The 15,957-nt window shown below is 37.9% G+C and overlaps 1 protein-coding gene across 2 annotated transcripts in view; it reads left to right on the forward strand.

Moving 5' to 3' along the window:
• Nucleotides 1–3,308: 3,308 nt before the first annotated feature.
• Nucleotides 3,309–15,957, forward strand: part of ONECUT2 (one cut homeobox 2) — a 44,150-nt gene continuing 31,501 nt past the window's right edge. The window contains exon 1 of one of the 2 annotated variants that reach the window (XM_072416516.1): nucleotides 3,309–4,595. In XM_072416516.1, the coding sequence (XP_072272617.1) occupies nucleotides 3,548–4,595 (1,048 nt within the window). In that variant the 5' untranslated portion in view covers nucleotides 3,309–3,547. The remainder of the gene's footprint in view (nucleotides 4,596–15,957) is intronic. The other variant, XM_072416517.1, reaches the window with a different exon arrangement.

Raw genomic sequence — 15,957 nt, forward strand, 5'->3', positions numbered from 1 at the left:
ATAATATTAAAATATTAAATATATAAACATATATATATATATATATATATACACTCTATCAGGTGCATTGCAGATGAGTATTCCCATTCTGAGTGGGATTAGTCCATTGCACTCCACTATGTGAGCTGTGGCCCTAGAATTGAATGCACACAGTTTAGCAGTAAGGGCCCTTGTCTAATAGGAGTGCTGACAATAGGACTGTCGCCTCCTCTCTGGAGTCAGTGCAGCCACATTTGGTAGTTTCCTTGTTTTTCTTACCAAGTTTTCTCTAACAGCTGGAAGTGGTCGGAGGGGGCTGTCTTAAGGAGACCCCCTGCTCTTCTTTTGACAGCTGATCAAAAGAAAATAGGTCACGCTTTTCAAACTTATGTCCACCCTTTGCTTAATTACTGTGCCTTTAAACAAAGGTAACATCTGCGCAACCTCAGCCAGCCCAAATCTTCCGAATGGGGGGACACCAACCTGCTCCTGAAGCCTCTGTCACTTTCAAGCCTCAGATACAGAGCCCGTCCTATTGTCCCTGATGGCAAAGCATTTGCCTTTTCTCTTGCTAAATGCACCCAGTGTTCCAATTAGGAATCTGCTATGCTTCAAACTGAGAGATTTTCCATCTGAAAGGCTCACCTTCTGCATCATTGTTTGAAATATATATATAGACAATATTGATCCTTTAAACAATTCCATATACAACCACATCTAAATATTATTATACCACCTTTTACTGTATAACAATGATATACTCATTACATCTCAAGGTGTTCTAAAATTGATTTTATTTTGCATCTCAACCTCCCCCCTTCCAACATTCACATTCTTTTAAAGACACTTATTGAACATAAATAAATAAATGCTAAATATGCATATCTTTATATTTACAATAAAATTGAAGGATATCTTCAAAAATGAATGTAATTCATCAGGAACACACTTCTTGAAAATCAAAGTACTAGGCATGGCAAGGGAACACATACAGTATATAATAAATACATTTACCTAAAACACTTCTATGCATTCTAAATGTTAGAAAAATGAAATATTTTTCCCCACACACAGTAATCCTATAGGTCCTATAGAAGATAGTCATTGTCTATACAGTTAATAAGAACTAAATAGGCACTGAAAGCCATTTATAGATCACATTGATACTGAATGAATAAAAATATTCCTAAAACTGAATGTTTTTTCTTTTACCATAATGCCCCAATACATAATTATACAGACTTCACAAAAAGCTGTCCAGTGGATTTATAGTTACTATGTTATACATATGTATATAATTTCTCCTATTACAATGACAAACATATAGGATGCATTATAAGGATGAATTTATTTTGTGCCAGGATTACCCTCCTTCACATACCAACACTCATAGTACACCAGAAGGTGGGCATTACATGTACAGTAACTATGTGATACATATGTAATAAAATTTCTCCTATCATAATAATGCATAACTATAAAAATAAATAGAAGTAATACATACATAATAGAATAAGGTTGAGTTTATTTATAATATGATCCCCCTCCTCCACATACCAACAATCACAGTCCATGAAAAGGTAGCCATTATATACAGTTACTTTGTGACATATTTGTAAGTAATGTCTTATATCACAATATCACAAAATGAAAACCTGTCAAAAAATTAAACTATGTTGCAATAGGACTCCCCCTCTTCCCATAACAGACAGTCCATAGGAAGGTGAATATTGCATATACTGAGTGATAGATATACATATCCTTTCTTATACCATAATGGTGCTGAATTACTAAGTGTCTTAGAAAATCTAAGATAGTTGCTTATGAATATTAGAGGGATATGTGAAGGTGGACAATGATATAAGAAGATAATTAATTCTAGTTAGGCCATCCTCCCCTGTGTAACCATGATGCTGGACCTTTGCACTGTATTGAATTTTCCTTTTTACTATATGGCGATATATGTATACAGTATATGTCATTAGTGACTAAATTTCCATAGCACATATTTCATGGCATTGCCTCTGCATTCTATAGGTTTTATAAACACAAAATATATTTGTATATATTATGATTATGAAAAACACCAACTTCCCTAGCAGGGATTTGTGATCCAAATACAAAGAGATATTTCTTGGCTGTATAAAGGGACCAGGTAATAATATCAATATGGTGATCTCCTCCAATCAATAACATTTAGCATAAATTAAATGAGCAGTAGGAAGTCACTTTATATAGGGTCACATTAACACATATGTAGATAAAATGTAGAATTCCCAGAAATGCAGATAACTATTGAACCTTGCTGACAGGCCATTGTCTTATGGTTGCAGCCATTTTAGACTAAAGAGGCTTAAAAGTGACAGTTGGCTGAGTCCTTAGGGACTGCTGGACAGGAAGTCAGCTGTGTGTAGGGAAGTAAAGAGCCCCCCCATCATTTTCTTCAAATAAACTGCCTTGATTGTTTATTTTAATTACATATGTCTGATCCACTCCAGAAACTTTTTATAATGTAGTGGAATTGAATAAAAAGGTTTATTTTATTTTTAAAACAGGATTTATATAACGCCAACATATTACGCAGCGTTGTACATTAAATAGGGGTAGCAAATGACAGACAGTGACACTGGAGGAGGAGAGGACCCTGTCCCCAAGAGCTTACAATCTAGGATATTATTAATATTATGTATTTATATAGTGCCAACATATTACATAGCGCTGGACATTAAATAGGGGTAGCAAATGACAGACAGTGACACAGGAGGAGGAGAGGACCCTGCCCCCAAGAGCTTGCAATCTGGAAGATTATTAATAACTATATTAATAATAATAATAATAATATGTATTTATATAGCCCCAACATATTACGCAGCCCTGTACATTAAATAAGGGTAGCAAATAACAGACAGTTACAGACATTGACACAGCAGGAGGAGGGCGCCCACCCCCAAGAGCTTACAATCTAGGAGATGTCATGAATTGTCATTTCAGATGTCATGATTGTTTCCTAGAATCAAGTGAATTTTACATACATATATGTGTATGTTATGCTTTTACGCACTCACAGCCACTTTGCTCCTGCAATAAAAGGACACTGCAGCTTTAACTGTTCTTCTCTGCAAAAAAAGACCAGAGCAATGTGTAGAGACATCTCAACCAGTCTTGAAACGGGCTGACCCCGCCTTCGTCCGCGGCTATTGGCTGGAGGCGCTTGACAGAGGTCGCTCGAGGCAGGTGATTGGAGGCGGCGCTCGTCCGCAAGGCAGCTCCCGCTTGGTTGGGCTAGGCTGCGCTTTCAGCAAAGCCATTCTCTGGACAGCTCCGGCTGCCGAGGCAGAAGACGTGAGAGGAGGAGAGGGCTGGGACATGGAGGAGCAGCACTGGCCCGTCTGACAGAGCACACACTCAGCTACTATAGCCTCTAACCTGCACTCAGCACTCACTTCTCACCTGCACTCACCCTCCAAGGCCTTACTACTCACCCGCATTCACTCACACCCCCACCCATGGAATGAATGAACACTAGCACGCCTTTAGATGCCGAACCAAAGAGCTGGATGCCTGCGCCATGAACCCAGAGATGACAATGGACAGTATTGGCAGTTTGCATGGTGGGAGCAGCCATGAGCAGGATCTGATGAGCAGCCCTCACCATCACCGGAGGATCCACCAGGAGCTGTCCTCTCCATCGTCCAGGTCTGCTATGGTCTCCAGCATGGCTTCCATTCTGGATGGGACTGGGGACTACCGTCCCGAGCTGTCTATCCCCTTACACCATGCCATGAGCATGCCCTGTGACTCCTCACCACCTGGCATGGGCATGAGCAGCACTTACACCACCTTGACCCCACTCCAACCATTGCCCCCCATCTCCACTGTGTCAGACAAATTCCACCACCCCCATCACCATCCCCACCATCACCACCACCACCACCACCAGCGGCTCTCTGGTAATGTCAGTGGCAGCTTTACCCTGATGAGGGATGACAGGGGGATCCCCTCCATGAACAACCTGTACAGCCCCTACAAGGACATGACTGGCATGGGGCAAAGCTTGTCCCCCTTAACAGGAACCCCTCTAGGCAACGGCTTGGGCTCCATCCACAACAGCCAACAGAGCCTGCACAACTATGGACCACCTGGGCACGACAAGATGCTTAGCCCAAACTTTGATGCCCACACTGCCATGCTGGCAAGAGGCGACCAACACCTCTCCAGGGGGCTGGCTACCCCACCTTCTGCCATGATGTCTCACCTCAATGGGATGCACCATTCTGGCCACCCAGGGCATGCTCAATCTCACGGGCCCGTGTTGACCTCCAGCCGTGAAAGGCCACCCTCCTCCTCTGGGTCCCAGCTAAGTAACTCTGGGCAATTAGAAGAAATCAACACCAAAGAAGTGGCGCAGAGAATCACAGCAGAACTGAAAAGGTACAGCATCCCCCAGGCTATCTTCGCCCAGAGGGTGCTGTGCAGGTCGCAGGGTACTCTCTCAGACCTTCTAAGAAACCCCAAACCTTGGAGTAAACTGAAATCTGGCAGGGAGACCTTCAGGAGGATGTGGAAGTGGCTGCAGGAGCCTGAATTCCAAAGAATGTCAGCTCTCAGGCTTGCAGGTGAGTTGGCACCATCATGGGGGTCTGCAGTATGAATGCCAATCATGAAGTAGATAATTAAAAGAGGACAAGTCTTGGTGGTTGTGTCATTTAGGCAATTGTGTGCCATGAAGCTCTAGTGGGCATAAAATGTATCTACAAAGCCATGGCAATGCTTGGCTTCCTATGGCAAGTTTAATGAAGGCAAGTGATTGAGTTTTTGGTCATTTGGGCAATGAAGCTTTAGTGGGTGGCATAAAATGTACTAACATAGCCATGAAAATGTTTCTCTTTCTATGGCTTTAGTATCAGATTTACACTATCTAATGCAGGCAAATGTTTGAGTCTCCGGTCATTTGGGCACTGTGTGCCAGGGATTTCCAGTAGGCACATGTGTGGCATAAAATATTCTTGCATGCTTGGCTTTAGTATCACAATAACACTAATTGTATATGCTTCAGGCCAATTGGGCACTGTGTGCCACAAAGCTTCAATGGGTAGCACTTTTTTGTCTGCAGAGCCATAGTAAAGCTTTGCTGTAATGTCTTTATTATCCATACCTCCTGGGCAAGTGTGTGCCATGCAGCTTGTGTGGGCATTTGTCTATTGATCGGTGATCCTTATTGACTTTAAAGTGATTTAATATCTGTATATTGCAGTCATGCACTTTACCTTTGTGAACCCTGGCATTTGCATACCATGCAGCATTACTGGGCACACATGCAACAAATCTAGCACTCTTTTGTCCATAATAAGGCTTGGCTTTAAAGGCTTCTGTATCTGTATATCACTTATAAAGGGGTGAAGTGATTGATCATTGTGACATGTGTCCAGATGTGTTGTAGGAAATCCTTTGTCAGCACACATTTGTATTTTGCACACTGTTCTGTTTGTAATGTTTTGTTTGCAAGGGCATGTTTGAGATTTAGAAAACTTGCAGAGCTATAAATCCCAGGGTTACAGTTTCACATAACTGAAGAGCTCAAATAGGAACACAGCACCCTAATCTTTCTATGCATTTACTTCTACACCTTTTGTATAAAATAGGAGTGGAGCATGGATCTATAACACATTTTCCTTCTCTGTTTTTCCACTTATACGCTCTTCTAGTTTATCTTACCTATCAGACTAAAGAGTTAAAGGTACCTAAAAAAAACCTAAAAGCTTGCAATCGATTGAAGCTACTGTACATTGTTCATCATGTGCATTGTGGATGTGTGCGCGCCCTCTGGCGGCCGGTTGATGAATCGCACCCTTCTATTGTTCTGGGTTTTGAGTGCTATGGAAAATAAAATATAAAAGCCATGTAAACATGATTTATAATTTATACAATTCAGCGCGAAGATTGTGTATGATGACGCTGCAATGTGCTGCAATCCCGGTATATTTTAGATGCCTGTCCAAAAGGCAATGGTGTTCTATGTGCTCATTTGCATATAAAGCTGTATCTGCATAATTCTGTTTGGGATGAATAATGTTTTCAATGTCTTTTCGCTATTATGTTCATTTAGTTTATAAAAAAAACCAAACAAAACATCTGAGAATGGTCAGTATACAGGGGTGCATACCCTGCTCCTGAACAAAAGATCATTAAATAGCACAATGCCCCATGGGCAGGGGTAAGCCTTGTATTCCATAGGAAGGTGCCAAGTTCTGGTCACGTGTCCTATAGGATGCCCAATGCCTGTGTACTATTACCCATCCAACCCATCACTCAATAATCATTATTGGTTATCGATTAGTTATTTATAGCTCTGATCTTTGGATGATTTCTCTATACACAAATTCATTACCAGGCAAAGGGTTCCTGAAGTTCATTTTTTTTTAATAAATGACATTTGCATTGCAGCTGATGACCCTGGCACTAACCTATTATACTGATCTATTCTATATCTCTGCTGTTGTCTGTTTTGGGGGGCAGACACTCTGGAGCTGTGCACTTGACAATTAAAGACACCATTCTGTCCCTTTACACTTAATTACCGGCCTGTAAAAAAAGACCGGTGTGTAAGAGGGGGAAATAATGTGGCTGCATTCCGGTCACGTCCCGAGTCAGCCCAGTATAGGGCTGCTGATGTGCTTGTGATATTAATCATGGGCAGCAAATTGCTATTGATATCATATTAAAAGTGCATTTTAGGCGCTGCTAATGGGGCCACACTCCCTGCAAGTGTCCCCTCTGTACACATCTATGGCAGATGCAGAGGTTAACCCATTGGCAGCTAATAATACAGCTGGCAGGGATATATTCTGACCATGGGTAGCTAGAAGGGCACAAACCACCTCCTGGTCACTTGCTGTGGGTTGAACAGAAAGCCCAGCAGGCAGGGGGTGTCTGGGAGCAATAAGAGGAGCTGGCACCCTTCAGGACTGTGTGAGGGTGAGGGAGCTGGGGGCAACTGGGCACACCGGCTCTTTGTTCTGCAGGTGACAAACACACAGCAATATTATATATATTGGAGGCATATGTATGTGTGCAGAACTAAACACACGTATAAACAAATAATAATATTTTATATTTAAATAGAAGTCATTGTGACATTTACCCAACATTCACAGGTGGCTATTTTATTTCATGCATTTAAATGCATTTTATTGATGCTTTATAAATATTTTTATTCCAGCCTTAATATTTAAAAATAAAATATCACATCTGCTCTAATGTATATATGTTACATACACTCACACACATATAAATATATATTACACACACACACAAATATATATATATATATATATATATTGCACAGACACAAATATTTATATATCACACACATATATATATTATAATTACCACCAATACATGATATAAATAATCTGATAATATATTCCATTCTTATGATAATCTCATGGAGTGTTTGTGCTGGGATTATCCCCCCATGTACAGACAAGGTGTATGGACTGATCTCACCCCAATCATTATATAATGTCTCCGATTTTCTCATATGAATAAATCGCTAAGATAAGTCGGAAAGGCCGAGCTTTGGCATCGGGCAGCGCAAACCTTTACCTGGCAAAACTCTGCCAGATTACCTCACACCGGGCTCATATATGGGCGAATCCAGGCTATTCACTGTCACTGTAATATGCATGAAATGTCACCTTCTATCACTTTATAATATATTAGAGCACCGACATCGGGATTATTATGAAGTGTGATCAGAAATGTCAGACAATGCACCATATAACCCTGTATCTGGGGATCCCCTGTACAATGAAATATATATATATATATATATATATATAGTAACAGTATTCTGAATACAAAATCCTGAATAGTAATATATATATATATAGTAATGGCATATATAAATGTAATAGCATATATATAGTAATAGTATATATAAATATAGTAATAGTATGTATAAAATATTAGTATTCTGAATACATAATCCTGAATAGTAATAGTATATATATTATAAAGTATTCTGAATATATATATATATATATATATAAATATATAAAACTATTCAGGATCATGTATTCAGAATACATACAGACACTGGCTGTGCACGATAGGGGCCCCATATTTTACAGGGACCCAAACTAAGTAGTTGGTGTTCCCCTGTATTAGTAGAAAATAATTGAATTATGCCTAATGCTGAAAGATATGAAATGCTGTTATGTAACATGGGGCACACATGTATAATATATATATATTTAGTCATTTATATATGAGTGTTATGTCGTTGTTATAAAGCCATTGTAATTATTAAACCGGGATAAAAACGAATTATCTATTACCAGAATCGATAACAACAATTATAGCAATAATAACCACAAAATAATACCAATCAAAATATAATAATAACAGCATCAAAAATGAAAAGAATACTAATACATAAACATCGTGTGTATTTATATTCCTAGCATGCTTATTATTATAGTAAGATGTATATAAATGATAGGGGAGGGCAGGTTGTACATACACATGATCGGTGCTGTACCCCCGGTGTTATACATTGATGTGTATGGGCTGATCGATGCTATGATGATTAATGTCAGATTATAGAGCCTTCCTAGCGCTACACACGGTGCTCCCGGTGTCATTGATCCGATAATGATCCGCCTTGTTTCCGGGAAGGAGAAGCCCCGGCCTTCCCAGCATAGCCCTCCCCGGCATCATGTATGACCCCCCAGGTGTAATATGTTCCTGATCATTGTGCTTATATACTGTGCAATGGGAATGTACACCTTATATCCATATATATATATTATCTGTGTCATATTACTGTGCTGCAATATAAATAAATCCACATCTATTTTTATTAAATCTTCAATGATCTATTCATTTATTTTTTAATAAATAAATATATAATTTATGTCTATTTTTGAACTATTCAGAAAATTTAGATAAAAAATAGAAGATAAATAAATAGATGGATGGATTTATTATAAATAGATTACAGACAGGAAAGTTTTAGCAACTTTACATATTTATCTACCTCATTTAGTGCAATCTTTTCACCATTATTATTATTATTATTATTAATATTAATAAACATGATTTATATAGCGCAAACATATTACGCAGCGCTGTACATTAAATAGGGGTTGCAAATGACAGACAAATACAGACAGTGATACAGGAGGAGAGGACCCTGCACCAAAAAGCCTACAATCTAGTAACATTTCCAATAATGGGTGTTAGCCATTCAGATTTCAGTGAAATAACAATTTCCCCCTTTCATAGAAATGAACCACTTCTATAAATTGGGATAAGGCGGTCAGTAAATTCCTTGTCACCCCCAATAAATTGTTACATGGCCCAATCTTCAGCTGATCACTGCAAGCAATGCAGGAGCTGGCCATCACATCAAATGCATGCATGTATCTCTTCATATCCATTGTCTGTCCCTTCTATGTAGTGTATGGGATGATAGATAAAAACTGGATGAATAGAGGAATACAGAGATAATAGACAGATGGGTAGAAGGAGGACAGAGATAGATGAATACATCTTTATCTATTCACATCTCTCCTTTCTATCTAGTGGTATGTGCAGATAGATAAAAGCAGAAGGGATGGAAGAATAATACACAGAGCGATGATAGAACTATTGAAAAAGGATAAATACATAAAAAAATATGAAAGCTAGAATTGGATAAATACATTAAAATCAATTTATCACCATCATCTCTCTGTACTATAAAATAGGTCAATGAGAGTTATATAGATACATTGTGTTTATCTATTTCCCATCCTGGATCAATACATTGCTGCATAGCTATATGTGAAAGTTGTAAAAAGCTATATACATTGATATCTATTTGTTGTCATTATTTCTGCATCCTGGATAGATGGATGGATAGATAGATAGATAGATAGATAGAATAATACATCCAGAGATGATAGACAGACCCAGAGAAAAGGGATAGATATATAATACATATTTAAATATATGAAAGCTATAACTATAAAAATACTTTAGTATCAGTTTATCACCATCATCTTTCTGCACTATAAAATTGATCAATGAGAGTTATATATAGATACATTGTATATATTTCCCATCCTGGATAGATACATAGCTACATATAAAGCTTCTACAAAAATAAAAAACATTATTATCTGTTTGTTACCATTATCTCTTCCTCCTGCAAGACATGAAAATAAAAGTTATAGAGAAATACATTGGTATCTATTCCTAGCCATGATTTCTCTATTGTATATAGACAGATAGAGGAGCATTATATATAGACAGATGCAGACATTGATAACTGCTGCCATGATTCCTCCAAGATCAATGAATGTTATATAGATAAATACATTGTAGCTATTCACAGCCATGATTTCTCCTCCTTGTGCAGATAGATAGATGAATGAAGGTTATTAAAAGATTAATACATTGATATCTATTTGTTGCCATACTTTCTCCATGTTGAATAGAAAGAGATTAATACCACAGATACATAAATAAATATATATGAAGGCTATATCTGGATGCGTACATTAGTATGGCCTCTGTACATTGAAATACATCAATGAGAGTTATACATAGATATATACATTGTATCTACATAGATATGTGAAAGGTATAGAAAGATAAATACATTCATATCTATTTGTTGGCATTATTTCTCCATCCTGCAGAGATAGATAGATAGATAGATAGATAGATAGATAGATAGATAGATAGATAGATAGATGGAAAGATGGAACAGAATAATACATACTGTATATGATTGACAGACCCAGAGCAGAAACAGATACATACATAGATAAATAGATGAAAGCTATACCTAGATAAATACTTTAGCATTTATTTATCGTCATCATCTCTATGTACTATAAAATAGATGGATGAGAGTTATAGACAGATAAATACATTGTATCTATTTCCCATCCTAGATCAATACATTACTACATAGATATGTGGAAAATATTATTACCTATCCATTGCCAATATTTCTTTATTCTGGATTGATAAATAGATACATGGATAGAATTTTGTGTATTGTGTTTTACTTGTTTTTTTGGCACAGTTACTTTCATAAAGTAGTATGCATTGTAGACTCATGTAGTCTTTTTTATCTTCCTTGTAGCTTAGCAGTTGTCATATAGTGTCTTACATGGTAGACATAGATACATTATCATGAATATAAATATATATATTTTTCCTGCAAAAACTTTAAATTCACAAATTGTATGGAATTTAAAAAGATGGGAAAAAATGGGAATTTTTCAAATCTGAATTGACATTTGCACAGGCCGGGATAAAGAATAAATCCGGCCGCAGTATTGTTAGGTGTTATGATAATTGATGTGAACCATTTGTGCTCCAGTATTGGGTGTATTGGTTGTATATTCCATACTTACCCTACCATGTGACAAATCCAGGTATATTAAAATATCTACTACACTAGGACAGACTGGCTGCTGCTATTGGATTTAGACAGCCTTTGTGTGAGTTATAAATGACGATCTACAACAGATAATTTAATCAGGACAGTGGACTTTGCCTTTTCTAATCAAATCTAGATATTTTCTCCTGGGGTTAAAAAGGGAAGGCTAATAATACAGAGTGTTTGGGTTGGGCGATAACCTTAGCCTGTGTGTGCAGCTTGTATGGAGGGGGAGCTGTCAATCAAGGGATTAACCCTTCTTGTGCTGACCATAAGAGGTCTCCAATGCTTTCCTAAACAAGACAATGCTGCTACTAAAGCTTTTTGGATCTTTTTGAAATTTAAAGCCTAGACTGACACGGAAGTGTTGTCATCTTGTTACCTGGGTCTCTGGTGGACTGCAAGTGGCTGTGCTGGCACACATTTTGCAGTAATGGCCCAGTGTTGTCACCATCAGGAAAGTGCCGTGCAGCTATTGCTAAAGTGTATTTAGGCAGAAAGTGGCTGCAAAGAGTTCACATGAGATCAGCAGTACAAATAGTGTGATGTATAGAAAAAGGAACACAGCATTTTAGTAAATCAAATCACTTGCAGCAATGATTTTATGTTACATTTCAGGATGAATGCAGTGCAAACTATTGTCTGCTACCCAATTCATGACCAGGGGTATTTTATGCAACTAGTCAGAAAAGTTAAAAATTATTTTTTTTAATAATATGAGTAGCTACAGACTTCATAGGCACAGTGTGGTCCTCCTACCCTGCCCCTCTGTCAGGACTAAGTAATAATATGCGTTGTATTAATCCACAGTCATCAATGTAACAAGCTATTGTGCATTATGGCGTGCTTTGTTAAGTCAGCCTATTGATATTGAATAGACTGTAAGTGCATTCTTATGCATATGTAGAATCTTCACCACGGGCCTGATGCCCACTATGCTCACAATGATAGTTGTACATTGAGATGCCACTTATATTGAGTGGCATGCCAATGCATTGCACCAATGGGCCTTGTATGCAACACTAAGGTCTGATTGGGCCCCTGAGAACAGAACCAGGAAGATTTTAATGAAAAAAGTATTGGTCTTGTAACATGTCTGTCTATGTGAAAGCACAAAACTAAAATAATAGTAGAAGATAGCTAGGATGAATTTATATTCTGGTGCATTAAAGTAGACCTATCCTTTATAATAATGATTCACCTGTTATCAATACCTCATTCCATTAATATTTTCAGCTATTTTGGATATATTTTGCATCTCTGGATAACAATCATAAAACACAGATTCTATTATAATAATGTCAGACTGGCCAGTAGAATTACAGGGGGATAAGAAAACCGATGGTCCGCAAGAGAAATCAAGTATGGCTGCCCCCCCATGTACATACATGAATAAATAACCCATACACAGAAACATGGTTTTTATTACCATACAATACTCCAATATACAATATTATCAATAAACAGGATTTATATAGTGCCAACATATTACGCAGCCATGTACATTAAATAGGGATGTTTTTAATATGCTCCTATTTATAGTTAAATAGAAAAAATAATAGCTCCGCTATACCAGTCTATGAATGTGCTGGTTGCATTACTTTTCTTTCTCGCATATATCCATCTGGTAGTCCTGCAATGGCTGCATTACTTTTCTTTTTCCTGTATACCTGTCTGGTAGTCCTGCAATGGTTGCATTACTTTTCTTTTTCCTGTATACCTTCTGGTAGTCCTGCAATGGTTGCATTACTTTTCTTTTTCCTGTATACCTATCTGGTGGTCCTGTGAGTTAAGCTCTGTACATGTTAGATAGTCTGATAAACTCAGGCAAAAATCTAGCTTGTTTACAGGGGTCCCCCGATGTCTTTTAAAAATCCAGCACAACGAATCACTAAACAATTATGGGGTGACCACTGTCATTTCCTATGGCACAGGATGTATTTTCTGTATTTGCTGAAAACGCTTGGAAAATAAACAAATGCAGCCCCCACATCTAAGGCCTAATAAGCTACAAGTACATTTTGGGCCTTTGTTATTCTTTTAGCACCACATTGCCTTTATTTATTAGGGGTCCATAAGGCAATGTACCCGATCTTGTAACCAATCTGAATTGATCTTTTATTGTTCAGGCTGCCCTCAATCCGATTGGTACACTTTCCACGTCATCATTGCTCTTTGCACCGCATGGTTATCACACACGGAGACAGCAGCATACCCAGCCTGTGGTGAGGCCGCGTGTAAACCTCCATTGATTAGCATTTGTCAGGGAGGAAAGTTAAACCAGTCACTCTTATTTTATGCAGGACGAGGAAAACCTTTTTTATTGATTTTATTGATGTTTTCTCAGACTCTCTCGCCAAACCACACAGTTACAAACCCCCTTGTGTTGCCTAGATTTTCCTCTCTGCAACCATGTGTGACGAGATATTGGACAGGGAAGCCTTGCTGGTAACATTAAACAATAAAGAGGTACATTCATTTTTGGTTTCAATTTCTGGGCCAATCAGAACACAAAGAAATTGCACGAAATAGCTACATAATGCACAATGAAAGCAGCAGGTTTATAATTCACACTTGTAACATACAAACCCCATAGCACATTCACTGGACTCTAAACATGGTGCAATGTATGGATGGAAATATTTCCTTATTATTATCTGTTGGAAAAAATGACACGGCTTATGAATCATCAGCACCTTACAATGCCCTATTTCTGTAAATTCACCAGACCTTTATCTACATCATGATTAATTGTGCTCATTCATGATTACAGGTACTCCTTCCTGACAACGCATTTGGTTAATTGACTCGATACTTTGTCACACGGCATGTATCACCCTTGTTCATATCATGTACATGTATGTATTCATAGTATGTAGCTGTACAGTACAATAGAACATGTTGGCCCTATATAAATCTATATTAATAACAGGTAATGATTTCCGACTAGTGGTGCTCATCTAATGCCGGCTTGTGATTGTTATATTGTAGATCAAGGCTTACCATAGCACAGTCTTTCTCAACCTTGCTAACATAGAGGAACCCTTGCAGGTCTTAGGAAACCCCTTCTATAATTACTATAACCACAGCTCACAGTATATTAACATGGTGGTCAGTGGGAAGAATGTCTCCTTTACAGATAGCCAAAAAGATCATTGGTTTTACTTGGGCACAAATTGCCCATTGTTCAAGGATCCCAACCTCTGGAGGAACCCCACCTTTTGGATTAACCCCATGATAAGCTGTCTTCTGAGCAATACAAGTTTGCTTTTTTAATAAATACATCCATTTGGCTTGGCTAAGCATACATGTTTATGTGAATGGATAGAAGCAGGCTCATAGAAGTGGAAGTGATTTGTAGGGTTTATGGCCTGCCCTCTCCATCATTCCCCATAAAGGAACATGGCTACTGGGCATCGTCCATGGCTATAGGTACAAATAACCATTCAGGTGAATATCAAAGTTACAAAATGTAAGATCTATGTGTTTGTGTATGGATATATGTGTATAGGATATCGTCATCGGCATCTTCTGGAATCCAGCAGTGCAGGGAGATGAAGTGCCTGCAGACAATTGAATTATTGTTCATTCACAGTACATAGAACAGATATATGAAAGATACATAAACCTCTAGAAAGGTCAAGTGTATACAGTGAAACATCGCTGTATCATATGATGAGACATCAATTTCAATGCAATCTATGACTCAGTATCCTCAGTATTACTGAGCTCACTAAACTCCAGGCAATTATACATTGTTTCAGCAATCTATTCTAAATTCAACCTAATATTAGCATTTTGCTGTGTATCAGAGCTTATGTTTTAACATTTTGACATGCAGATAGGAGAAGGTTGCACAGTGACTGGGAGATAAATTTATTGATGTGCTGCTTGTCCTGTCACTGTTGAGTCACAGATTGGGAGAGGGTTGAAACTCTTGACCCAATAAGCTGGGTGACCCAATTCCTCAGTAACCACCCAAAAACAGTCGTTCAGTTGTTACTGAAACATGCCGGGTGGCTAAGCTTCTGGGAGAGAAGAGTCAAGGTGAATGCTTATCCAAACTTTTTTTATTTTAGTTTTGGATAGTGTAGGAAAGAATTCAAAATCCAAAAGTTTATTTTTGGGGTTTGTGTACTGTTGGGGAAATAGAGATGCATAGAAGGTGAATCTACATCTACACCTATGTCAATAAAAACCTAACGCAGGGTATAATAATTGCCACCTCTATCTTAAAAAAAGGAATTTTTTTTTAAGATAGAGGTGGCAATGATTATAAGGGGGTCTGGGGAGCACTTTTTTACACTTTTTTCGCCAACTAGTATCTAACATGTGCCATGCTTTTGGGTAAATGTGTCATCTGACCCTTTGTGAATGGGCCCAAGTAGAATACAAAATGTATGGCTTGTAATATACAGTATGTATGTATTCTGCATAATTTACAATATAAAGTTGTATAGTATGTCATATACAATATATAGCTGTATAGTGTGTAATATACAATATATAGCTGTATAGTGTGTAATATACAACATATA

The sequence above is a fragment of the Pyxicephalus adspersus genome, chromosome 6 (assembly GCF_032062135.1).
Source record: "Pyxicephalus adspersus chromosome 6, UCB_Pads_2.0, whole genome shotgun sequence".
NCBI classification, from domain to species: Eukaryota; Metazoa; Chordata; class Amphibia; order Anura; family Pyxicephalidae; genus Pyxicephalus; species Pyxicephalus adspersus.